Source organism: Zingiber officinale, chromosome 2A (genome assembly GCF_018446385.1).
Source record: "Zingiber officinale cultivar Zhangliang chromosome 2A, Zo_v1.1, whole genome shotgun sequence".
Lineage (NCBI taxonomy): Eukaryota > Viridiplantae > Streptophyta > Magnoliopsida > Zingiberales > Zingiberaceae > Zingiber > Zingiber officinale.
The window spans coordinates 155,682,072-155,709,972 of NC_055988.1; the positions used below are offsets into that span (position 1 = coordinate 155,682,072).

Sequence of the window (27,901 nt, forward strand, 5' to 3'; positions counted from 1 at the left end):
GAGTTGAAATCCGAGGAGGGTATATTTTCATTTTTGTTTTCAGCAATTCACCCCCCTCTTGCCGGTCTCCGCTACACCAACACCTTCTTCTTCTTCTTTTGATGTTGAGCATCTCTCAACCTTGGATTCCTCTTCTTCTTGATCCAATGAGTTTCCCTCTTTGAATTCTTCTTGATTTTGTATAGTGGAGGGATCTTCATGGATTCTTGCCAATTTGAACCAAATCTCCTTGGCATCCTTAAATTCTTCTATCTTGCTCAAGATGTTGCTAGGAAATAAATTGACCAATAGCTTGGTCACTTTATCATTGGCCTCGCATCTTTGGATTTGCTCTTGACTCCATTTGCTCCTTTTGATGAGTTTGCCTTTTGAATCTTTTGGAGATTGAAAATCTTCTATTAAAGCAAACCATTACTCTATCTCCATCATTAAGAAGTTTTTGATTCTTGATTTCCAAGAATCGAAGCTCGTGGATATGAATGATGGAGACATCCTTGTGTCATATCCAAGTCCATCTCGAAAATCCATTTGAAGTTGAGCTTTCAAAATATTTGACTTGATGAAATTGGTGCTTCAACTTCTTCTTCCTCTAGCTTGTTGCGCTTCCGGCCATGAGTCTGGTGAAGAGCGACCTTGCTCTGATACCACTTGTTGAAACACGTCAGAGCTAGGGGGTGAATAGCTCATCATGCTCATTCGCTTGCTTCGTAGATGTTGATTTATAGTGGATAGAATCGAAGCCAAGCTCTGTTGGTGCAACCTTAGGTCAAGGTTGACTTGGTTGACCTGACTCGAGTTGACCTGACTCGAGTTGTGTTTTGATGTTTGACGATGTTTGACGAGAAGAGAGTTGTATTCTTGATGTTTGACAAGAATAGGTGTTCGGGAGATTGTAGGTGCAACCTTAGGTCAAGGTTGACCTGGTTGACCTGATTCGGGAAAAGTCCAAGCAGGGAGCTTGGCACGCGAAAAGTCCAAGCAGGGAGCTTGGCATTGGAAAAGTCCAAGTATGGAGACTTGGCACTGGAAAAGTCCAAGCAGGGAGCTTGGCACGCGAAAAGTTCAAGTATGGAGACTTGGCACGGGAAAAGTCCTGGTGAGTGAAGCCGGGCAGTGAGAAAGTCCTAACTGGGATGTTAGGCAGTTGGAAAGTCCTGGTGAGTGAAGCCAGGCAGTGGGAAAGTCCTAACTGGGATGTTAGGCAGTTGGAAAGTCCTGGTGAGTGAAGCCGGGCAGGGGGAAAGTCCTAACTGGGATGTTAGGCAATGAGAAAGTCCTAACTGGGATGTTAGGCAGTGTGGAAAGTCCTGGTGAGTGAATCCAGGCAAGGGAAAATCCAGATGGATCAGGGATGATCGGACTTCTGGTGTTGGAAAGTCCAAGTAGGTCAAAGGGATTGACCGGACACTTGGCAGGGAGTTCTAGCAGGTCAAGGGAGTGACCAGATGCTAGGGATGAAGTACCAATAGGTCAAGGTTGACCGGATATTGGTTTGGAAGTCTTGGGACTTGGTTTGGGCAAAAACCAAGCTCTGGATCGGTCACCAGACCGATCCAGTGATACCTTGTTTTCTCTGATCGGTCTGGTGACCGATCAGATACCGAACAGAAGCTCTGGCGAAGAGAAAGGCAGGCTGATCGGTCCACAGACCGATCAGGCCATGTCCTGATCGGTCTGTGGACCGATCAGAGACGAGCATCGCGAGAAGGAAAGGAAGGGGATCGGTCTGTGGACCGATCCACCTCTTCCCTGATCGGTCTGTGGACCGATCAGGGTCCTAGCCGTTGCGACGCAACGGCTAGTTTCTTCACTGTTTCTTCTTCGCAGGTATAAAGGATCGAGGGCATCTGCTGTGCGTCTCTCTCCTTCTTCCTCTTCTTTCTGCTGCTGAGCTCTGCTGAGTTCTTGAAGCGTTGAAGCTTTGCGTGAGCTTCCTTTTGGCTGGTCACCTGCTGTTGTAGGCGCTTGGAGCTGCTGCTTCTTCCAGTCGAAGAGAAGGCAAGCAAGAGTTTTCTTACTGTTGTATTTCTTGTCTTTCTTTGTATTTCTGTACTCTCCTTACTTGCTGTTGCAAGAGTGTGTTGTGGCGAGGTTTCTCCACCCATAAGGAGTTTGTATTAGCCGGTTCTCCGGGGACTCATCCACCGACGGATTGACTGGAGTCGTCCACCTTACGGACACGCCGAGGAGTAGGAGCCCTAATCTCCGAACCTCGTTACATCGGTTTGTTTGAGGTTTGTAGTCTTCCTTTCGTTTCTAGTTTATTTTTCCGCTGCGCTAACGAATTGTAGGAAGAAACGAGCGATTTGGGGCGGCTATTCACACCCCCCTCTCTAGCCGAGTACGAAGAGATCCTAACAAGTGGTATCAGAGCGAGGCCGCTCTTCGACGGATCAACACCCGGGGGAGCACGGGCTAGAGATGGATCTCTATGGAGAAGACATCACCATTCCACCCTTCTACGAATGCGGCGACTTCGCGTATTGGAAGGTAAGGATGAAGTACTTTCTTATGACTAACATAATGAATTGGTTTTGTGTACAAGAAGGTTTTACTCCTCCGGTGGATAAGGAAGGAAAACCACTTGAGAAGGAGGAGTGGACAAGAGAACAAATTCACAAATCCGAAATCAACGAAGAGGTAACGAGAATAATTGAATTTTCATTGCCTACTAACATCTTGTGTAAGATAGGTTACAACAATGCCAAGGAATTATGGGATAACTTGGCCAAGTACCATGAGGAGAGCTCCACTTCAAGCCATGAAGAGGAGCCTAGTGAGCCAAGTAGCTCACATCATGGAGGGAGCGAATTGGGAGTTGAGGGCTACTCAACATCCAAGGAAGAAGAGGAGGAGAGTTCCTCTTGTTCAAGATCGGAGCAAGAAGAAGATTCTACCTCCGGAAGGGATGAAGGAGAGAGTCATCCATCCCAAACCCTAGGTAACTCAAGCATTTTAGTTTCAAATAAATTACATATATTATGCTTTGAGTGTAGGGAGTATGGACATTACAAGAGCAAATGTCCAAAGAGAGTTAGGAAGACTCCACCGGCGCCAAAGGTCAAGGTAGCCGGAGTCCCAACACGCAAAGGCAAGAAGCACGTGGTGTGCTTTCAATGCAAGCAACGGGGACACTATAGGAGCCATTGTCCAAGGGGAGGCAACCTCACAAGGGCAAGAGACCGGGCACATCGATAGGGGGAGCTAAGGCAAACCCTAAGGTATCTTTTAAGGCTCATTCGTGCAAGTCTAGTAGGATACATGCTAGTAATTTTATTGCATTAGTCAATAATGATAAGCATGTTAACACTAGAAATCAATACATGTGCTTAGGTGCTAAACATGTCAACCTAGATAGGGATACTACTAGGAATGCTAACCCTAGGATTAACACTTCTAAGGTTAAGGAAAACCTAGGTAGAAACCCCAAATCAACTAGACACATGCCTAGGAATGCCTCAAAGAAGAATGACAAATCAAAAATTGAGGTATTAGAGAAGGAGAATCAAGTCTTGAGGTCAAGACTTGATACTTTGGAAAAGGCTCTTAAAAACTTGGAGAAGTCATCTCTAGGGTTTAAGGGTCAAAAACCAATGTCCAAGGACAAAAAGGGTTTGGGTCACAAACCTAAGTCCCAAATGGTCAAGCCCACCTATCATAATGTTCCATTCGATTATGGAACAAAACCTAAGGCTAGGAAGACCATTACCAAGGTCACAAGGGGAGTCACCCCTATAGTTGACCTTGATGAGACCCAAATGACCAAGGCTTTAAAGCCTAAGAGGGTCATTAGGAGGGTTGCTAGGGAAGTCATCCCTAGTGAATTTTTAGTGAACCCAATGAGCTCAAGTAGGTATTGGGTTCCTAGGAGCATTTTCTCTACCCCATAGATGGGTTAGAGAGTGTCAACTCCAATAAGAAGGGTAGTTAACCCAACTTTGAGGAAATTGACACTCAAGGAGCATTTTCAAGGTTTTTGGGAACCTTTGAAAATGAAATGGAATAATCTTTATCATTCACTCCTTGGAAGAGTAAAGTGTGTCAAAGTGAGAATATATTAATCTTACTTTAAATTGACACAATGTGGAAAAACCTAGAGAAATATCAAATTTGGATTTTTGATATTCTCTTAGGTAATCAAGGCAATCTGGGCCTTAATTTAGAAGTGCTACTCTTGTAAAATTTTTAAAATGGTATAAATCAAACAAGAGATCAAGAAATGCCAATTTGGGTTTTGACATTTTCTTGGAGCACTTTGGGCAATCTAGGATTAGAATTTAAGTTAACTAAGTGATTAAGGATACTTAGATAGGTAATCTAGGTATTTTATTTGTGTTAACTTACCATGGTTGTTTGCCATATGACATGTCATGACATCATGTTTAGTTTTATCATCATTTGAAATGTCATGATAGTGCTTAGGCTAGTTTATATGTCATGCTCTATTTAAGTTTTCATACTTTATGCCATGACATCATGACATTGGCACATGTTTTCCATTTATGATATCATTTATGCCATGTCATCATCTCTTGCATTAATAATCAATTGAATTGATTTAAGGATGAAGAACACATCTTGATATTGAGATCAAATTTGTGTTTAGAAAATGCATGAGACCTTAGCCTAAGTTGACCTTAACCCATATCTCACATCAAATTGACTTGAATGTGGTTTGATGCACCTTAGATGTGTGTGAGATATTAGGATCATGAGTTAAGATCAAGGTGCATAGTCATTGTACCTAGATGACCCTAATTCAAGAAATTAAGGATCATAGGGAAAGCTTGTGTACAAGTCATGTACATCTAGCCCTAAGATTATGGTCCTAAATTCAAATGGTTTTAAAAAAAAAAACATTTTAAAATTGATTTGAAAAACCTTGATGAAGCTTTCCTAGTGATAGCATTCTTCATTGAGCAAGATGATACAAAGATGACTTAAACTTGAACTATTTCAAAGTTTTTGAACTTTGTATCAAGATTAAAAAATGGAAACTATTTTCATAGAAAACTATTTTTCCTTGATAGTGTATGACATGAGGAATGTATCCTCAAAGTTTCGTAATTTTTGGAATTTTCTGTAATTTTCTATGAGTTTCTGAACTTCTTCCGGGGAGAAAATCAGAAATCTCTGGATCGGTCTGTGGACCGATCCAGTGAAGCATGGATCGGTCTGCAGACCGATCCAGTAAGAACCAGAGAGCTTGGTGCGATCTGGTGAAGGCCTGATCGGTCTGGGGACCGATCCATGGGGTTTCTGATCGGTCTGGGGACCGATCAGAGCGTGCCAGTTTCTGATTTTCAGCTGTTGGTCTGAAATTTCAGCTGGAAGTTGGGTTTTGTGGATTTCTAAAGGTTTGAAACTCTCCAAGACATTGTTGGTGCAATGGTCAAGGGGGAGTTGACCTTTAGGGAGTTTTACTCCTTGAGGATTAGTGATATGAGGTTATCACTAAGTTGATTGTTGAGTGTAGTGTCAAGGGGGAAAGTAAGAGTTTCAATGAAAGGTATGTGACTTTCATTAGGAAGAAACTCTTGACCTTGATACCCTCCTTTTTCTTTTTGATGTGTGTCAAAAAGGGGAGAGTGTTCATTGGAGAGTTATTGGAGAACCCAAGTTAGGTTATCGGGTTAACCTAAGCTAGGGGAAGAATGTCAAGGAATGTTCAAGGAAGAACATTGGAATTCCTTTTGATGTGTGTCAAAAAGGGGGAGAATTATTGAAGAACCCAAGTTAGGTTATCGGGTTAACCTAAGGGGAGAATGTCGGAGAATGTTCAAGAAAAGAACATTGGACATTGGAAGATGGTTGGAAAACCTAAGTTAGGTTATCGGGTTAACCTAACTTGATTTTGGATTTTGTCAAACATCAAAAAGGGGGAGATTGTTGGTGCAACCTTAGGTCAAGGTTGACTTGGTTGACCTGACTCGAGTTGACCTGCCTCGAGTTGTGTTTTGATGTTTGACGATGTTTGACGAGAAGAGAGTTGTATTCTTGATGTTTGACAAGAATAGGTGTTCGGGAGATTGTAGGTGCAACCTTAGGTCAAGGTTGACCTGGTTGACCTGATTCGGGAAAAGTCCAAGCAGGGAGCTTGGCACGCGAAAAGTCCAAGCAGGGAGCTTGGCATTGGAAAGTCCAAGTATGGAGACTTGGCACTGGAAAAGTCCAAGCAGGGAGCTTGGCACGCGAAAAGTCCAAGTATGGAGACTTGGCACGGGAAAAGTCCTGGTGAGTGAAGCCGGGCAGTGAGAAAGTCCTAACTGGGATGTTAGGCAGTTGGAAAGTCCTGGTAAGTAAAGCCAGGCAGTGGGAAAGTCCTAACTGGGATGTTAGGCAGTTGGAAAGTCCTGGTGAGTGAAGCCAGGCAGTGGAAAAGTCCTAACTGGGATGTTAGGCAATGAGAAAGTCCTAACTGGGATGTTAGGCAGTGTGGAAAGTCCTGGTGAGTGAATCCAGGCAAGGGAAAATCCAGATGGGTCGGGGATGATCGGACATCGGTGTTGAGGAAAGTCCAAGTAGGTCAAAGGGATTGACCGGACACTTGGCGGGGAGTTCTAGCAGTCAAGGGAGTGACCGGATGCTAGGGATGAAGTACCAATAGGTCAAGGTTGACCGGATATTGGTTTGAAGTCTTGGGACTTGGTTTGGGCAAAAACCAAGCTCGGATCGGTCACCGACCGATCGGTGTCTATGTTTTCTCGATCGGTCGGTGACCGATCGAGATCAAGCTCTGTTGATTCTTGTCGATCGGTGGCCGTCGATAAAAGAGGCGAAAGACTGATCGGTCCACGGACCGTCGAGGCCATCTGATCGATGCGTGGACCGATCGAGGCATCGCGAGAAGGAAAGGAAGGGGATCGGTCTGTGGACCGATCCACCTCTTCCCTGATCGGTCTGTGGACCGATCAGGGTCCTAGCCGTTGCGACGCAACGGCTAGTTTCTTCACTGTTTCTTCTTCGCAGGTATAAAGGATCGAGGGCATCTGCTGTGCGTTGCTCTCCTTCTTCCTCTTCTTTCTGCTGCTGAGCTCTGCTGAGTTCTTGAAGCGTTGAAGCTTTGCGTGAGCTTCCTTTTGGCTGGTCACCTGCTGTTGTAGGCGCTGGAGCTGCTGCTTCTTCCAGTCGAAGAGAAGGCAAGCAAGAGTTTTCTTACTGTTGTATTTCTTGCTGTCTTTCTTTGTATTTCTGTACTCTCCTTACTTGCTGTTGCAAGAGTGTGTTGTGGCGAGGTTTCTCCACCCATAAGGAGTTTGTATTAGCCGGTTCTCCGGGGACTCATCCACCGACGGATTGACTGGAGTCGTCCACCTTACGGACACGCCGAGGAGTAGGAGCCCTAATCTCCGAACCTCGTTACATCGGTTTGTTTGAGGTTTGTAGTCTTCCTTTCGTTTCTAGTTTATTTTTCCGCTGCGCTAACGAATTGTAGGAAGAAACGAGCGATTTGGGGCGGCTATTCACACCCCCCCTCTCTAGCCGTACGAAGAGATCCTAACAAGCTCTCCAATGCTAACACATAGATTTACTCGGTATTCATCTCAAGAAGAGGTGACTAATTCAAAAATCTACACACCAAGCACACTCTCCACTAAGAAAATAACTCCTTCTTGGAACAACCAGAGGTAGAGAAACCTCGTACATGACTCTCAATACAAACAAGAAGAAATACAAGAAAAATCTTACAAGATTTAAAACATAGATGCACTCTTCTTGTTTGGAAATGTCTCTTGATACTTGGAAATGCAACAACATTTTAATCTAAGAATCTTAAAGAACTAGCGGTGAGAATCGGAGAAGAAGCGGAGACAAACTCATGTATTACTCTGTCATTTAAACTCATTGTCGCCTTTACACTCCGTGATCTAGGGCTCCCAATCAATTGAGCCTGCTCCCAATCGATTGCCACGTTAGATCTCAGCGATCCCAGCCGTTCAAACCTTGCATCCTGCGCAACAGTCATATCCCAATCGATTGACCAATCGATTGGGGATACCTCAATTAATCCACTGATCAATTCAGAGTGACTCTGTGCTCCTCGCAATCTCATGAGAAAACAAGCCCTAATCGATCAATCGATCGGATATTCCAATCAATTGGTTGATCGATTGGGGAGCACACTGTGCTCTTCGCGCGAGCAGCCTCTAATTGATCGGTTGATTGATTAGCATAGCCCCAATGGATCGGTTGGTCGATTGGGCTGTCGTTGCTCATGAAGCTCTCCCAATCAATCAACTCTAGAGTCCCTAACCCAACATCCAGTTAACCATGACTTGTTGGGACTCACTCATACCTAGCATTTGGTCAACCTTGACATACTGGGACTTCGTTACCAAGTGTTTGGTCAATCTTTTAACCCACTTAGACTTTTCTAGCCGTGCCAAGTGTCCGGTCAACCTTGACCTACTTGGACTTAGCATCTCATGTCAAGTGTCTAGTCCTCCATGACCCACTTGGACTTTCAAACACTAGGTGTCTGGTCACCCTAGACCCACATGGATGTCCACACTCCTGACTTCGCTCACCAGGACTTCCTTACTGCTTGCTTCACTCACTAGGGCTTTTGAAATGCCTGGCTTCACTCACCAGGACTTTCACCTGGCTTCACTCATCAGGATTTTCTCACTGCCTAGCTTCACTCACTAAGTCATTTACCTAGCTTCACTCACCAGGATTTTTCATTTGCCTAGTTTCAGTCACTAGGTCTTTCACCTGACTTCACTCACTAGGATTTCCCAACTACCTAACTTCACTCATTAGGACTTTCATTTTGCCTGACTTCACTCATTAGGACTTTCCACATCAAGTATTCAGTCAACACTGATCGACTTGGATTTTCATCATCTACCAACCTTCCCGTTAGACTTGATCTCACCTAACTTCCAGTTAGGATTTTCCAATTAAGTATCTGATTAACCTTGACCTACTTAACTTTTCTTCATACCAAACTGGTCAAATATTGACCATAGGAGAATTGCTCCAACAATCTCCCCAAATGAATGATTACACCTGCAATCTCTATACATTATCAAACATCAAAACTCAAACATTAAGACTCAAGCTTGAGTCAATTCAAGCTTAGTCAACCTGGTCAACGTTGATCTAGGGAAATTGCACCAATAAGATTAAGTAAATATTAGGATGTAATAATGGTTTAATCCAAAGCTTAAAGTGTGGGAGTGGTGTGCTATATTTTCCAAAACTGTCATAAAACCTGAGATGAACATTAGTGACAAATTGTGTACAAACTAATTGTTGACCATCAAATTATGTGCTGAGTAATGGTTGTAATGTTGTTTTTATAAAAGTTTTTAGCAAAATTGAAAGAAGTGTATTTTCATCTATTATGGAGTAAGTAACTCCATTATCTAGAAAGACATGTAAAGTAAACTCATGACCATGGATGTTGACCAGGCATTTGACTCTAATGTCTAGAGTCTTTCCTGTAGTACATATACTAGAGGCTTTTATAAAGACTGGATCTTTATTTATATTTATTGGTGCAAGTTGTAAGTCTTTGCCTTAATCAGGAGAAGCCTGAGAAGAAAGTGAAGGAAGGCTTTTTGTCATTTTTTTTATCCAAGAGTTCTAGTTCCATTTCCAATTGATTAATACATGTTTCTAATATAGAGACCCTTGTTTCTAATAAAAAATTTTGAGTACTTCCCTTAGATGGCTGACTTATAGGTATTGTAATGGAGAATAGTTGTTGAAGGCAAAGATTATGTGCTTATTTTTTACATAACTTACAAGTACCTTTTCTATCTAGAGATGGATAATAACTATAAAAAAAAGGAATATTATCAGTACCTGTTTTTAATATTCAATCATGTAGACAGTTATGTTCTTCAGTAGTTTTAGAGATAAGTTGTTTAAAAATTAGATTTGTATCTGAAAAGTGTTCCCATAATTCTTCTAGATTATCTAATGGCATGTACTTTTGTATATTAGAATAAGGTTATACTGCTGATATGAAGGCTGCAAAAAAGAGTTTACAAGGCTATAGTCAGAAGGAGGTACTTCTTCCACATCATCTACTGAAACAATAGAGTATATTGAGGATGTATCAAAGACATCTGATTATACTTCTACTAAATCAAGATTGGTACAAGTAACTAGCTTTGTTTCTCTTGTATATTAATTTTTTATTTAGGCGGGCAGAAGATAGATGTCCTGGTTCATTACAAGCAAAACATGTAATGGTATTTGCATAAGTTTCTTTAGCTTGAATTTCCGCACATGTTTTTCCTTATTTAGGTATAATTTATTTTCTCTACTCTTTCTAACATAGTAGGTTTTTCAAGGTCTTATTGTTTTGGGTTTTGATACCGATTGTTTTGGTATTCTGGATGAACTATCTCTATGATTTATTCTTGGTCTAGGTCAGGGTGAGATCATATTGTTGAGGAGTATATATTTGACTACAAAATTCATATTGTTGATTTTCCAGTTGCTTCTGTATATGGATGTAGGTACATTTTTCTTTAAGTATGGAAATAATATGTCCAGGATTTATGTATTTATTTTCCTAAATCTTTTAGAGGTTTGCTAAAGAGTCTTTCTCCTAATTCTAGGTTACAATAGTTTCCTGAGACTACTGTTAATGCTAAGAAGTCATTACAAAAATATTTAATCCAATTCCAGCAAAAGAGTTGTAATTGTTCTAAATCTCTCATAGTTTCTCTTTGTCTTATGTCTAATCCAGTATTAGCATCTCTGGCAATAAATAACCTATGAATTGTATAGTAAAAATTAAATATGTTATTTCCTTGTGAAGCAATCTTTGTTACTCCCTCGTCAAAAGTGGTTTTATAAGCTTCCCATGCTGCTCTGGCGACATCGCCTAGGTAATTTTCTCCTACACTTATCATGGCTTCACATGTTTCTATGTCTAGTATATGTCTGGCTTGATAATATTTTTTTACATAGACTATCCATTGTTCTAAATAAGTATCATAAAGTTACATATATATCTTAGTGGGTTGGCGAGTCCAACTCGCCTTGAACCCATCAGGTTTTGAGGCGGGTCGGGGCGGGGCTAGTTGAAAAAGTAGGCAGGACGGGTTCTGGGATTAGTCAAACTCAGCTCGAACTCAACCCATTGTCATCCCTAATCTCAGTTGCAGCGCATTGCAAGGGATTTTTTTCTCCAATAAAAGCGGACTTAAGAATGATCGTTGTCTGGATAGATCTCCATTAGTATTTTTCTGATTTATTTTAGTGGCCGATAAAAACTTCCCGTGAGATCGTGATATTAACTAAAAAAAAATCCACAGTCAAAATCCAACTAAGGTAGGTGTCTCCCTCTTGTTCCAATCTTCATATCAAATTTTTCTTAGCCTAGGGAAGCTAAGTCTCTCTCCACTTAAGAAAGCAATAGTTATCATGCATAGTTAAGGAAACCTTCCCCTTGTTACTTCTTCTAACATATGACGGTCTCCCATTAATAGAAAATTCTAAGCCTTTGGAATGTTCCAATTTATGTCTTATGAGTTGAAAATTTTAATCTTGAACTTTAACCTCCCCTTAATTTGTGGTTAATACCTTACAAGGTGTTTAACAACTAAATTCCCATTTAAAACTAGGCTAAGTGTTTTAGAGGTTAATAACATGATAACCACGTCTCAAAAAGTTATTAGAAGTGAAAAATGTGCAATAATCAAAATTCAACCCAAACAAACTATTGCTAACCCTACAACATTGTTTTAGTCCACTGGAAATATTTATTATTTGATTGAGAGAAGTTGCTGCCAACTATCAAGACTGGAAAATATAGTCGAATAACTAAAAGATAAAGAATTCTTTCAGTCAAAATTTAGAAATGTGGAAAACTTCTTAAACACCATAATTGAGTCTCATTCCTTAACTCGACTAGAAAGGGGAAGCTCCTTGAACCTTTCCCCGATTACTTATAGCTCCCTATAGAGGTTCGTATTCTTGCTAGCTCTCTATTACGCTTGCATTCTTTCTACAATCCGTACTCTTTTGTGATTTAAACATTGGAGGGACTTTCCTGAACAACTGTAATACTCTATGATGTTCTTCCTTATCTATGCAAGTTGAAAGTCTGAGGCCCAGTAATCTCCATCTCAAACACTTTTATAATATCCAATATTCCACCTCAACGATAGACTTCCACCGCATCAAGCTACTCAATGTATACAATTTGAATCAGTTTAAACTATTTTCAATTAACTCGGTTGCTATAAGTTGGAGAGAATTTGGTATACTCTCGTAAGTGGAGTAATTCTTTAAAATGATGATGATGATAAAACTCCTTAATAAAATAAAACTGTGGACAGATCTAGTTGATTTATTTTTTCTTTTCTTTTTCCACAAAATGTCAATTGATCCTTTCCCAACGTTCTCAGAGTTGATTGTCACGTGAAAAGCAAACCATCCCCTTCTCACTCTCGCGTTCCATAGCTTCAGAGCACATGGCACTCAATATGGACGGCAACCAAAGCCATGCTCATGCTGCCTCCCAACTGGATGCAGGGGCTCTCTTCGTTCTCAAGTCCAAAGGTTCTCTCTGATCTGTTCCAAGTTCCGATAAATTGCCTTTTTATTTTTACAAGATAGATATGAGATCTTATTCCTTAAGTGAGAAAACAAAAAACAGTTCTTTGTTCTGAAGCATAAACAATTGGAAGGAGATTATTATTAACTTTAACATTCACTTAAATTTTTCTCATGAAATGAACATTCGATCTCTTTGATATGTTCTATCATTTCCGAAGACACTTTGCAAGCATTTTATCATCATCTTAATAATTTTTCTGCTATTTTTCATCGAGTCTCTCTCCTCACACTCTTAAACAAAATGACTCCTTATAGTGGATCCATTTACAAGAGGAGAATAATCCGAACTAGCATGTGGCAAAGACGGCAGAATTTAATGTTCTCCTTTGGATAGAAAATGGAGCCTAATTTCCTACAATTTTAAATTTGTCTCAAGTATTAGGTTAATAGCTCTCTTGAAGGCTATAAAGCCCAACTTGTGGCTATAAGATTTAGTCAAGGATCGGATATTAATTTTAATAACACTTGAATTATTGTTAACTATAGTTATCAATTTCAACGGACCAAAGTGACAACTGATATTTTTAATACTTTTTTATGGTCATTTTGAGAAAACTATTCTTATGAAGTAGTTTCTTGATTCATTCATCAACAACTTTTGACATATTTGTCAACTTAATAAATCCAAATATTCTTTGGAAAGCCCATTGTACATACATAGTTTTATCGTTTGTCAAACTAGCTGCGTGCTTAAAGGTTCTCTAGCTTGAAGATTAACTCTTCTTCTATTGTACAAATGAAATGATAGATTTATGATTTTTTTTTATTTACATGGATGATATTATAATAATTTGTAGTAATCAAGAGAGCAAAACTCTAATTAATAAGGATTCATGGTTGTCACTTCTTAATTATTTGCCTTCGTATTCATGATATTCTTGCATAGTCATTAGGTAAACAACGTTTCAATAAGCTATGAATCAAATTCAACATCTTAACATGTGAGACCGCCTACACTGATGCGTCTCATAATTAACCAAAAGATCTCACACAAGTAATTGATGGCCGGAAAATTCAGATGGTAGACAAGGTTGTCCTACTTCACAGTTGAGCAAGTTTGCATGGAACAGGGCCAGGATGGGGCCGTTTCTACATTGCTTCACTTCAATTCTCAGTCTGCTTCGGGGCAGTCATTGGCACAACACTACTTGGAGGACAGAGCATGAAGGTGTTTTTTTAGCTAATTTACAACCGCTCTTCTATCGAACTTATTATTTATTATTATTTTTACTTGTTTCCCTACCATTTACCCAATCCATGTTGATTTTTTGTGCAGTCTCTGTACCTGGTGGAAAAGCCAGGAGGCACGATGAAACTATATGAATTTGTGATCATCTTTGGAGTTTTGATGCTGGTCCTGGCTCAAGTCCCTTCGTTCCACAGCTTGAGGCACATCAACCTCGTCTCTTTACTTCTTTGCTTGGCCTACGGTGCCTGTGCCACTGCAGGCTCCATCCATGCAGGGACATATATGCATGATCTTCCTCCAAAGTAGCTAGACGTGAAAATTTCCAACATGTGGCACCTTATGTAAAATATCGGAAAAATGACGATTTTTAATAAGGGGATTTTCCGGAATTTTTGGACATTTTTAGGGAATTTTTCGGAGCTCGTACGGACGAGTTGACGGGGATAAGAACGGGGTCCAGAAAAGTCTGTTTAGCCTACCCAATTTTAATAAGGAAAAGTTTTATTTTTTCTTTTCCTTTTTCCTTTTTCTTTTTCTTTTTAATTTCTTTAAAACCTTCGTTTCTTCCCCCTCCTCACACCCGAGCCCGACGCCGTCTCCCTTCTTCCTCCTTGCCCTAACCGCCGGCGGCGGTTACTTCTCCCGAGCCTCTTCTCTTCTTCTCCAGCCCTGCCCAAGCGCCGGCGAGCGCAAGCCATTGCCGGCGATCCATCCTCTGCCCTAGCCTTGCCGTGGAGTTCCTAGCGCCGTCGCCGCAAATCACCGCCGCCCGACCGCCTGCCCTAGCCACCCGACGTCGACCACAGAAGCCGACGCCGACCCAATCGCCGGTGCCCTAGCCTCTGCCCCGACTCCTGATTTCCTCTTCAGTGTGCCCTAGTATCTCCGCCACATCGCCGAGTCTCACATCTGTTGTACACTGCCGACTTCACTGCCGGCGCCGCCCGATTTCTGACCGCTCGTGTCTCCTCACTTCTTCGGCCATCTCTGCACGGACGCACCTCGGCAGAGCACCTCCTTCACTGATCTCTCTGTCAGTTTGATCGAGCCAGCACTGTGTGTTCAATTCACGTGCCCTAATTGATCAAAGGAGGTAAGCTAGTTCGAATTTCTCTTTGCTACCAATTTAGGTCACGGAATTGGAGAGGAAGTGGGGCTGTGGTGTTTGTTGATCAGCAACAGTAGACTTAGTACACAGAAATGAGGGTTGTGAGTTGAAGGAAGAATTACCGTGAGTTTCTGTGTGCTGTGGATCAACAAACAATTGCTTGTTCAATGTTTTAGCAGCAAGCAACCTTCACCGTAATCTTTTGGATTGTGAATTAGGGTGAGGATTAGGTGTATTTGAGTTCTGTGGTAGATCTTGTTCTGAATTGGAGGGTTTAATTAGACGATCATGTGTATATTGATTATGTTTATGTGTTTTTGGTTTAGGGTTTTGCCCTAAATAGTTTTAGGAATTTTGTTTAGCTATTTATGTAAATTGTAGCTAAATAAAATATATTTATTTATATGTGACACAGGACTTTGACGCGAGACGAGTATCTCGGAGTCAGATCGGACCTTTCTATTTTCGGAGGCGGGTACTTTGACTTATGTCTTTTGATATGCATGATAATATGTTTAACATATAACAATAATTGTGTTATCTGTTTGTTTCGGTTGGTCGCTACATGATTAGTTACATGTTTGTTTGTTTATTTATGCTGCACTGCATGATATCTACTTGATCACATATGCTTTAGGTAGTGAACCAACCACATGCTATGATATGTTCTGGATCTAGGGTTTATTTGATACCCTATTTGATTGGTGTACCTTCTATTTGATACTTCTTCCAGTGGTACACACTTGTATCTAGTTATATGGACTATGCCATGTTTTTAGTGTCATGCGTCATGATTGCATCTTTGTGCGATTATCGGCTCCACTTTGGTTGAGCCCATCGCCAATCACACACCACCCATGGATTAGTTGTATATCTAGCTGGAGTGTGGCGATTCTGTTGTTTAGCTCCGTTGGTCCGAGGACTCGGCGTAGGCCGGATCGATTCCTTCTGTTTCGCTGGCATTTAGTGTAGCGGCGTAGTAGCCGTCAGATGGTGGACTTTGTTTGGCTCCGTTGGTCGGATGACTCGGTAGTGGCCGTGAGATATCCTCCCGTCGTTGTGTCTGGGAGATGAGCGTTGAGCTCCCCGTTTATGATTTGGGGCGGAGGGCGAGAATCTGCGGCACATTCCGTCCACTCGATCCTTGTCGGGCGATGATGTCCGAGTCTGCACCATACATTTATTGCATTTTATTGTTGTGATTGTTGCACTTATATGCTATTTGTATGGATGCATTTGATTGACATGCATCAGATTATGATTTCTTGATCTGGCGACTGTTACCTTTGTACCTTGATTAGGTTAGTACTGATTTATCTCGATTTCGTTTGATTGCATTCGTTCCTTCTCGTATTCGGTATCTGCATGATTAGTGTTATCATTATTTGTTTTATTATGCATATCAGTTGTACTGCTGAGTGTTGGACTCACCCGCCTCCGTTGTTGATATTTTCGAGGTTGTCCGGAGCAGTTCGATCGCTGGCCCCCCATATGCACGTAGAGTCGGTTCTCTACTAGTTCGTTATTTGTTTTATTTTTGGCCTTTTTCTATATCGGACTTTGTTTTAGTATTGTCTTTGGATTTTTCCTATGGATATTGTATGGGTGATACTTTTGATGGATTTTTGATATGATATTGGATTTCATTCTACTACGTTCCTGCTGGCAGAAGAGGTGAGTTCGTTAGATTTGAGTTTCTGAGTGTAGTGGAGTAGGGTGGATTTGTGAGTCTGTATTATATGTGTTCTGTTATTAGCTGCGTGGTTGTGCTAGAGGCTGGATATCTTTATTATCTGCGTGGTGTTTGTCTTTATTTTTTGTTATTATTTAGTCGTTCGATGTATATATGATATGTAGAAAGTTTCGTATTGTCCGCCGTTCAGGGGAGATGTTCTTCGGACGGAGACTCCTCTGGGCGTGACAATTTAGTGGTATCGGAGCAGATATGCTTTTCTTGTGTTCGGATTTTCGATCTTTGTTTTCGTATTATGGATACTTTGAATAATCTGATATCGGTTTATTGGGTATCAGCGCGCCAAAGTTTGGCGATATTTATTTGATTTCCGTGTGTTGGATTTTCGGGATTTATCTGATACCAATTCATTGGTATCAGAGCAGGGTGTGATACTGCGTTTGGTATTTTGGACATTTTTATACTAGCCCTAGTTGTGAGACAGTTAGTCCGGGCGGTTATTTTCGGTTGCACGGATTTTCCGTTTCATTATGTTATGGTGATTATTTATATGGATTTAGATGTTTTCTCGAAATGGAACTCTATCAATTAGACATAAATGTAGTTGTTAACATCTAGACATAGGTATGATGTCATTTGGTAATTGTTTATACAGTAATATAAGTTCAATATATTTTATTAGACATACATGAGTAAAACGAAAGGCGAGATCTTGATATACATAGATATTACCTACCGAGGCTGAGCCTGTCGGTCAGGGACAGACTCAGCATACTGCGAGTGCGGCAGGCCTTCAGACTCCGATGGCTCCCTTAGAGGTGTCTACCTCAGCTGCACCGACAGTATCCACTGCGCCTGTATTTCCGGTACCACCAGGGATACCATTAGCATATCCGACACCAGCTCCAGCTCAGTCTATTGTGTACTCGGCACCACCGCCACCTGGGCCTACAGTGTACCCGACATCAGCGACGCCTGTGCCCCCAGTACCTATCGTGTACTCAGCAGCACCTGCATTAGGGATACCGGTTGATTCACACTCGGTACTAGTGCCTACGGTACCTCCAGCTGCGGCCACCTATGTCCACCCTATAGTGCCACCGACAGCTTATGCTCCTGTTTACCCAGCAGCACCGGGAGTACCTCCTCCGGTTTATACACCAGTACCACCTATAGCACCAGCTCCAGTGTTTCCGCCAGTTCCGATAGCCGTTCCGACACACCTCACTGGCATTGCCGCGGCACGAGCCAGGATTCCAGTATTGGCAGAATCGATGAAGAGTCGATTCACACTTTTCCGAGGAGACAGAGATCCGAGTGTGGCCTTGTCTTGGATTGAGACTATGGAGCGGACTTTCTTTTATATTGCTTGCTCCGAGTGGGAGAAAGCGGCTTTTCACTTACGGGACGCGGCCGATACTTGGTGGCTTACCCAGCGTTCTCATCGGTGAGCAGAACATCACTTGGGCGATTCGAGAGGCTTTTGAGAGCCGTTTCTTTCCACGAGCTTATCGGATGGCTCATGGTAGGATTTCACGAGTTTGCGGAATAATCGGCGGTGGAGTATAATCGAGTTTGTGATTGGCGATTTTGTCGAGCTAGTTCTTGAGGGCGTTCACGTATCTGATTCGTTCGAGGTGGATGGGCATCTGCAACTAAGACTTGTCGGTCTTGGTATCACATCTTATGCGGAGATGTTGGGCGAGCTCTCATTATCAGTCAGCAGAGAGAGTTTTCGGATAGGAAAAGGAAGCAGACAGGCAGGCCAGCAGCCTCAGACTACACCACAGCAGAGCAGGCGTAGTCGATCAGATCAGGGTACATCTGGGGTATCACGTAAACCTCAGAAATCAGGGTAGTCTTCATCAGGACGTATCCGGTCTTCCCAGCAGAACCGGAAACAAACCGCCAGTGACATTCGCTGTTTTAGATGTGGATCCAGAGATCATGCCACTTCAGCCTGTTCTCTGGGACAGTCAGTTTGCTTTCATTGCAAACTGCCTGGGCACCAGAGCCGAGATTGTCCGCAGAGGACTCAGCATATGACTTCTGGAGGGTCCGATCATGGAGGACAGTCCAGTCAGTCCGGTACTTATCGAGGAGGGCGTAGAGCCCAACCTTTACATGGTCAGCAGCAGAGTGCTTCACTTGCAGCAGTGGCATTTGGTATGCTTGGATAGGAGTACTCTAGTGCTTCCATAGCACCTCAGAGTTCTGTTCCGGGACTTTATTATCCGACGCAGGGGCAGTATCAGATGCAGCCTCAGCCTATAGGTCAGTACCAGCCTCAGTCCCAGCCAGCTGCCCAGTATCAGTCACCATCCTCCCAGTCTTCTATGGCGCAGTATCCTGCACCGCCTCAGTGGCAGACCTCTGCTCAGCCGCAGCAGCCGCTGGCAGTGTTACCTCCTCCTCCTCCGCCAGAGACTGGAGAGGATGCGCAGCGAGCCGACGGATCCGTTTTCCGCGGTATGATTTCTATTTATGCCTTATCTGCAGATATACTGATAGATACTGGTAGTTCGTATTCATTTATATCTCGCACTTTTATGCGGGAGGTTGGTAGATTACCCACTCTCAGACCCCAGCGATTGACCGTCTCCCTACCGTCCGGTGATTCATTGGATGTCACCCAGGAGGTCCGAGGTTGCCCGTTAGATTTTGGCAACCTAATACTTACAGTGGATCTTTTAGTATTAGAAATGGTCGATTTTGATATTATTCTTGGCATGGATTGTTTGTCAGCATATCATGCCACAGTTGATTGCCAGACGAGGGTGGTCACTTTTCGGCCTCCGAACCAACCCTCGTGGGATTTCACCAGCATCGAGACGACCGATACATTTCGTGTATCGAAGAAGACAGCCGAATTAGCTGCGTACCACCTTCGAGATCAGGCTGTTACATGGTGGAAGATGCAGAAGACACTTTTTGGAGTCCAGAGTATCACCTGGAGTTTATTCCGAGAGGCATTCGAGAGACAGTATTTCTCAGCTCCTTATCGTATGGCACGTCGACAGGAGTTCTTACATCTGAAGCAGGGTGATCGGTCTGGATGGAGTATGATGCGGAATTTCCCGATTGGCTGAGTATTGCTCATTATTTGTCAAGGAGAGCGATCGATTAGATCAGTTGACTCAGGGTCTTGGAATAAATATCCTTACCAGGATGTTTGTTCGATCCAGTACGTACCGGTGATGCGTTGGATAGATCTTCGATGATTGAGATGACACAACAAAATTTCCCTAGATATGGTCATTATGAGTTTTGGTAATGCCATTTGGGCTTACGAATGCTAGCTGTGTTTATGGATTTGATGAACCGCGTATTTTTGGAGTATCTGGATCGGTTTGTTATCGTTTTCATTGATGACATATTGGTCTACTCTCATTCAGAGAGGAGCACAACATCTTCGCATAGTCTTGGAGATTCTTGACGACATCGTCTGCGAAGTTGACAAGTGTGCGTTCAGCTATCCTCGATCGGTTTTACGGGACACGTGGTTTCTAGTAGAGGTATTTCATTGATCCTCGGAAGATCGATTTGTTCAAAATTAGATGTAACTCAAAGAGATCCATGATTTTAAGGATCGGATATTACCGGCGTTTTGTCGAGGGTTTCTCGCGTATTGCTATCTGACACGCCTTACCCGGAAAGGCGTGAAGTTTACGTGGACCGATGATTGCGAGACTAGCTTTCGGGAGAAGCGGAGATTAGTGTCGGCTCAGGTTTTGGTTTTACCTTACGGAGAGGATGAGTTTGTACTTTACACCGCGTCTCTTGAGGGTTTGGTGTTATTACGATGCGGCCGCAGTAGTCTCTTATGCTTCTCGTCGGTTGAAGGAGCATGAGAAGAACTACCGATTCATGACTTGGAGTTAGTCGCCATCATTTTGCTCTGAAGCTATGGCGACATCATTTATCAGTATTACATTTGAGATTCTTATCGATCATAAGAGTCTCGAATACATTTTACTCCGAAGAGCTTAATCTCCGACGGAGGAGATGGATGGAGTTCTGAAGGACTACGATTGTACCATTAGCTACCACCGGGAAAGCTAATGTGGTTGCCGAAGCGCTTAGGGAAGTCCAGAGGACTTTGGCTTGCCACCGGACTTGATCGCGGACTTGATTCGAGATTTTCCGAGTTAGACCTTGAGGCGCAGGGATCTACTGTATTGGTTACCATGGTTGCTCGATCGTCGATCGGGACGAAGATCAGGAGGCTCGGTGGTGATCGGCATTGTCGGTTCATTGGCGGTCAGTTACTTAAGGCGGCAGAGGTTTACGAGGCGAGGAGGTATTATATACTTAGAGGCGATTATCGTACCTCGGTCTCATCCGGTCTTCGGGAGCTACTTGGGAGGCTCACGTTCTCGATTGCGATTCATCGGTAGGACCGTATGTATCGAGACTTGAGGCGTTCCTCTTGGTGGAGCGGTATGAAGAAAGACATCGCGGTTCGTAGCTAGATGTCTTGTCTGTGAAGGAACACCGAGACTTGCGGGATTACTTCGGATTCCTATTCACGAGTGGAAGTGGGATCACATTACCATGGACTTTGTGGTAGGATTGCAGAGGACACGACGAGGCCATGACGCGATTTGGGTAATCGTTGATCGATTAACCAATCCGTGCACTAGCGATTCGGAGGGATCCCTGGATCGATTAGCGATTGTATTGTCGGAGATTATCGAGACTACATGGTGTTCCGTTGAGTATTATTTGGATAGAGATCCACGGTTTCGTCTCGTTTACAGCGATCTGCGGCGAGCCTTGGGCACCGGCTTAATGCGACTTTCCATCCAGAGCAGATGGGCGGTCAGGCGGACTATTCGAACTCTTGAGGACTTCTTGAGATCATGTGTTATGGATTTTGGAGGCGGTTGGGAGGACCATCTGCCGTTAGTAGCTTATAACAACAGCTTTCATTCGGCTATTCGGATGGCACCGTTTGAGGCGTTGTAGACCTTGCCGGACACCCACCCTCTGGGATGAGGTTGGAGAGGCCCAGTTGTTGGGACCTCGAGGGTTCAAGGATGCGAGTTGGTCCGTCTATCAGACGGAGGATGTCGAGGCGCAGGATCGCCGAAAGAGTTCTGCGGATCGGAGACGGAGACCACTAGAGTTCTCTGTTGGTGATCATGTATTTCCGAGTTTCACCCACGAAAGGGTGAAGAGATTTGGCCTCGAGGTAAGCTAGCTCCATGATACATTGGTCCTTTCGAGATCTTAGAGAGGATCGAAGGGGTGAACAGATTTGGCCTCCGAGGCGTTCACGATGTATTTCACGTATCGATCTGAGGAGATCGTGCACGATCCGACGCATGTGCTGGTGATATTCGTTCCATTCGACTGACATTACTTATGAGGAGGTTACGGATTCTCGGCCGGAAAGAGCGTCGATTGCGGAACAAGACTATCCGGTTGGTAAGTCGGATGGCGGCATCATTCGGACGAGGAGGCTACTTGGGAGCTCGAGGATACTATCGAGCTCGATATCCCCATCTTTTCACTTGAGGTATGTGAGTTTATTTATCTAAGCATTTATTATTATTATCATTATTAGGTTTGCGATGGTAGATATTGAAATTTGGGGACCAAATTTTATTAGTGGGGAGAATGTAAAATCTGGAAAAATGACGATTTTTAATAAGGGATTTTCGGAATTTTGGACATTTTGAATTTTTGAGCTCGTGCGGACGAGTTGGCGGGGATAAGAACGGGGTCCGGAAAAGCCTGTTTAGGCTACCCAGTTTTAATAAGGAAAAGTTTTATTTTTCTTTTCCTTTTCCTTTTTTTTTCTTTTCTTTTTTTTTAATTTCTTTAAAACCTTCGTTTCTTCCCCCTCCTCACACCAGAGCCCGACGCCGCCTTCCTTCTTCCTCCTTGCCCTAACCGCCGGCGGCGGTTATCCTCTGCCCTAGCCTTGGTGGGTTCCTAAGCGCCGTCATGAAATCACCGCCCCTTTGCCCTAGCCACCCGGCGTCGACCACGAAGCCGGCCAGACCCAATCAGGGTGCCCTAGCCTCGCCCGACTCACGATTTCCTCTTGATGTGCCTAGTATCTCCGCCACATCGCCGAGTCTCACATCTGTTGTACACCGCCAACTTCACTGCCGGCGTCGCCCGATTTCGACCGCTCGTGTCTCCTCACTTCTTGGCCATCTTTGCACTAACGCACCTCGGTGAGCACCTCCTTCACCGATCTCTCTGTCGGTTTGATCGAGCCAGCACTGTGTGTTCAATTCACGTGCCCTAATTGATCAAAGGAGGTAAGCTAGTTCGAATTTCTCTTTGCTACCAATTTAGGTCACGAAATTGGAGAGGAAGTGGGGCTGTGGTGTTTGTTGATCAGCAACAGTAGACTTAGTACACAGAAATGAGGGTTGTGAGTTGAAGGAAGTATTACCGTGAGTTTCTGTGTGCTGTGGATCAACAAACAATTGCTTGTTCAATGTTTTAGCAGCAAGCAACCTTCACCGTAATCTTTTGGATTGTGAATTAGGGTGAGGATTAGGTGTATTTGAGTTCTGTGGTAGATCTTGTTCTGAATTGGAGGGTTTAATTAGACGATCATGTGTATATTGATTATGTTTATGTGTTTTTGGTTTAGGGTTTTGCCCTAAATAGTTTTAGGAATTTTGTTTAGCTATTTATGTAAATTGTAGCTAAATAAAATATATTTATTTATATGTGACACAGGACTTTGACGCGAGACGAGTATCTCGGAGTCAGATCGGACCTCTTTATTTGAGGCGGGTACTTTGACTTATGTCTTTTGATATGCATGATAATATGTTTAACATATAACAATAATTGTGTTATCTGTTTGTTTCGGTTGGTCGCTACATGATTAGTTACATGTTTGTTTGTTTATTTATGCTGCACTGCATGATATCTACCTGATCACATATGCTTTAGGTAGTGAACCAACCACATGCTATGATATGTTCTGGATCTAGGGTTTATTTGATACCCTATTTGATTGGTGTACCTTCTATTTGATACTTCTTCCAGTGGTACACACTTGTATCTAGTTATATGGACTATGCCATGTTTTTAGTGTCATGCATCATGATTGCATGCTGTGCGATTGTCGGCTCCACTTTGGTTGAGCCCATCGCCAGTTACATGTATTGCACACACCACCCATGGATTAGTTGTATATCTGGCTGGAGTGTGGCGGTTCTGTTGCTCCGTTGGTCCGAGGACTCGGCGTGGTAGCCGTGATCGATTCCTTCTGTTTAGCTCGTGGCATTTAGTGTAGCGGTAATGGCCGGCAGATGGTGGACTTTGTTTGGCTCCGTTGGTCGAGATGATTTCGGTAGTGGTGGCCGTGAGAGATATCCTCCCGTCATTGTGTCTGGGAGATGAGGCATTGAGCTCCCCATTTATGATTTGGGGCGGAGGGCGGAGTACTCGGCGACATTCAGTCCACTCGATCCTTGTCGGGAGTAGTGATGTCAGGTGCGGTCACCATATCATTTATTGCATTTTATTGTTGTGATTCTTGCCTTATATTCTGCATTTGTATGGATGCATTTGATTGACATGCATACGGGATTATGATTTCTTGATCTGACGACTGTTACCTTTGTACCTTGATTCCGGTTAGTACAGTTATCTCCGATTTCGTTTCAGTTGCATTCATTCCTTCTCGTATTGAGGTACGCATGATTAGTGTTGTCTGTTATTTGTTTTATTATGCATATCAGTTGTACCTGCTGAGTGTTGGACTCACCCTGCCTCCATTGTTGATATTTTCAGGTTGAGGCTGTCCGGAGCAGTTCCAGTCGCTGGCCCCCCATATGCACGTAGAGCCAGTTCTCTACTAGTTCGTTATTTGTTTTATTTTTGGCCTTTTTCTATATCAGACTTTGTTTTAGTATTGTCTTTGGATTTTTCCTATGGATATTGTATGGAGTGATACCTTTTGATGGATTTTTGATATGATATTGGATTTCATTCTACTACGTGACTGCCTGGACGGCAGATGAGGTGAGTTCGTTGGATTTGAGTTTTACGAGTGTAGTGGAGTAGGGTGGATTTCGAGTCAGAGTCCTATTATTTATTGATTACTGTTATTAACTGCGTGGTTGTGACAGCCAGAGGCTGGATATCTTTATTATCTGCGTGGTGTTTGTCTTTATTTTTTTTGTTATTATTCCAGCCGCCTGTGGCTGATGTATATGTGATATGTAGAAAGTTTCATATTGTCCGCCGTACAGGGAGGATGTTGCCAAAATTTCTTCGGACAGAGACTCCTCTGGGGCGTGACACCTTAAATGGATGAACGGCAGGGCACTCCTCTGACGTGCCGCCGAGAGACTACTCGCTTCCCAGCAAAGATGTAGACCGCGTGTTCAGAGCATTCGACGCCATTTCCATCATGGCCACCACCTACGGCAACGGCATCATTCCAGAGATACAGTGGCAGATTCAGACAAAAAAAAAAGAGGGTGCTCAAAGAAGGGAACTAGAACTTGTGTTCCTTTTCGCTGTCCCTCGGACTACAATATATTGGTGGAATTATCCGAGAACAAGAGGGTGCTCAAGCACACCCCCGCTCCCCCCTAGATCCGCCACTGCAGAGATACAACCAACAGCTGCTCCTCTTGTTACGGGGAAGATGTTCAATGGCCTCTGTCTCTGCTATGCCATCATGATCTCAACATTCTTCAGCGTCGCGATATCCCAGAGCGTCATCCTCTCCAACTTTGTCCAGCAGGATGGTTCCACCCTGGTTCCTAGGTGATTCTTCATCATGATTGATACGGTGCATGATAGTGGGGTCGGATAGCTGACATAGTCGGAGGTCAAGTCCAGAGGCGGTCAGAAGTCAAGCCCACGTGGCGGTCAGAAGTCAAGCCTACATAATGGTCAGAGGTCCAGCCTACGTAGTGGTCAAAAGTCTGCCTACGTGGTGGTCAAAGGTCCAGATTCCAGGACGGTCCAGATTGGGCCTAAGTGGCGTTCAGGGGTTAGGCCTACATGTCAAGTAGTAGCTCGGAAGGTAAGACATACAGGTTAGGACGTACAGGTCGGAAGATACGGACTAATACGTACAAGTCAGAATAGGCGGCCTAGAACTTGCAGGTCAGGACTCATAGAATAGGACAGGAAAAACAGGAGACACAGACTAAGGCTTATAGGGTTGGATAGACAGACTAAGGCTTATAGGTCGGGATTTACAGGATAAGATACGCAGAACAGAAGATACGGACTAATACGTACAGGTCAGGATAGGCGACCTAGGACTTGCGGGTCAGGACTCACATGATAGAGCAGGCAAAACAAGAGACAGACTAAGGCTTACAGGTCATGTTACGTGGACTAAGGCTTACAGGTCAGGACTTACGGGATAAGACTTGTAGAACGGGATACACGGACCATGACGTACAGGTCAGGTTACGCAGACTAAGGCTTACAGAATAAAATACGGTGCAGGGCTCTACATAACGGGCGAAACTTAAGGAGCGACAAGCGAAGGCCTCGTTGGACAGAATGGTAAGCGCAGGTCTGGATTTACCAGGATTGACCAAATGGCAAATGTAAGACTAGATGTACAGATCAGGATTTTCGGAGCGACAAACACAAGTCAGGAAATGCACCAGAGAATACAGGCCTGTGCCCACAGGTCAAGAGTTGGAGGTACAAGGACCCAGGTCAGGGTTAATAGACCGGGACGGGCATACACTATACGACAATCAAGCCAGGGAATCGTAACAACCTGTCAGAGAATAATCACCGCCTGTCAGAGAATATGTCAACGGTCTGGGGCTCATTGCTCGCTGATCCCTTCCTAGACCTATGGGAGGACGCCACGTGTCATTCATCGCTAGACAAATCCTGACACCCGACATTCCCTAACACTCATCAAATTCCAGAAGTACCCACTGCCATATAAAAAGGGAGGTTTTCCCCTTACACAGGTACGCTCACTCGTCTTTTACTTTTCGTCCTTTCACTATGTTTCTGGGGAAAAAGTACCTGACTTGAGCGTCGAAGGGCCTGAACCAGGGACTTTTTCCCTGGTTCTTGGTCTCTAACGTGAAGGCGGCTTGTCTGAGTGTGTGTAAAACCCTCGCCTCATCATCCCAATCATCATCCCCCGTCATCCGCCCGTGGGAACCCTTCCAGTAGGTGCCAAATCAACCAGGCGTCCTCGCGACTTTCCGTCAACACCAAGGACAACCCAGCCAGCCTCCGTCTGACTCAGCTTCCGGACGGGATCAATGACCAACGTGTTTGCTATCGTCCAACTAGCGACAATAGTAGTGGCAAGGGGAAGGGAAATTTTGATACGTTAACATATGAAATTGATAAGAACTACAATTACTGATCGAGAGTTTACATGAAGGTCTATTTGCAGCCAACAAATGAGCTACTGGAGACGATGATATCTGATCTGACAAAGGGTCAGTACTCTGCTCGAAATGTTGTTCCGAGGCTTAACATTCCAAGGATTATCTCCCGCTCGCTTGTCATGGCGATCGCTACTCTCATAGCCACCATGATCCCTTTCTTTGGGGATGATCCTATCCAAAACCGTGAAGCTGGAAAGCTGGGAGGTGACGGCTTCCCTGATCGTACGTGGACTTCGCTCCACTCTACAAAACAAACGGCGTCAATGTCGGACCAGGGAAAGGGTCACGGTGTTGGTCATCCGACTCTCAAGTCAGTCACTGGAATGTGGAGAAAGGTGAAGCAACAATATCAATAGTAGAACTCAATAATAACGCATATCTCCACCGATGATGGACCCCCCTTTATATAAAGCTCTGGTTGGCAGCGTGCATGCTTCTCGAGGCTTGGACACGCTCTCCTAGGTGTCCCATGAAAAGGCCTTATTAGGAAAGTACCCTTGACATAATACCTTAATAGGGCATGCATATCCCTGATACGATAGTAGAAGCTTCTGTCGTATGATTCGTCTGTCGACCATACCTCATGTCAGCGGCACTATCTCCCAAAACGATGTCGAGATATACTACAATGGTCTCATTGTTGGGCCGAGCGGGGTAACCACTCGGTCGGGACTCTACTCTGTCTGTCGTCTTGTCCCACTACTTGGCCGAGCGGGGTAGTCGCTTGGCAGGGACCCATCCATTCTGGCGACCTTAGGTTGCTCTTGCATGCGGTAGCTGTGTAGTAACATGTCTTCTTCTGTTCGAACAAACTATCTGGTCTCTATCAGTGTCTTGATAATATAACTTGAGCATCTTCTTATCATATCCTCCCGAGTCGAAAGGGTTGCCCGCTTGGATCTATCTTCCACCGATCAAGCCTTGACTGTTATGACTGGTCGTTTATCCTCCGTTCG

At 43.7% G+C, this 27,901-nt stretch overlaps 1 protein-coding gene across 1 annotated transcript; it reads left to right on the forward strand.

Annotated features, from left to right (window-relative positions):
• The first annotated feature begins 12,440 nt into the window (after positions 1 to 12,440).
• Positions 12,441 to 25,333, forward strand: LOC122044156 (GABA transporter 1-like). Its single transcript, XM_042604691.1, has 5 exons — positions 12,441 to 12,528; positions 13,656 to 13,753; positions 13,862 to 14,051; positions 24,882 to 25,008; positions 25,156 to 25,333. The coding sequence occupies exons 1-5, from the start codon at positions 12,441 to 12,443 to the stop codon at positions 25,331 to 25,333; spliced, it is 681 nt and encodes a 226-aa protein (XP_042460625.1).
• Positions 25,334 to 27,901: the final 2,568 nt, after the last annotated feature.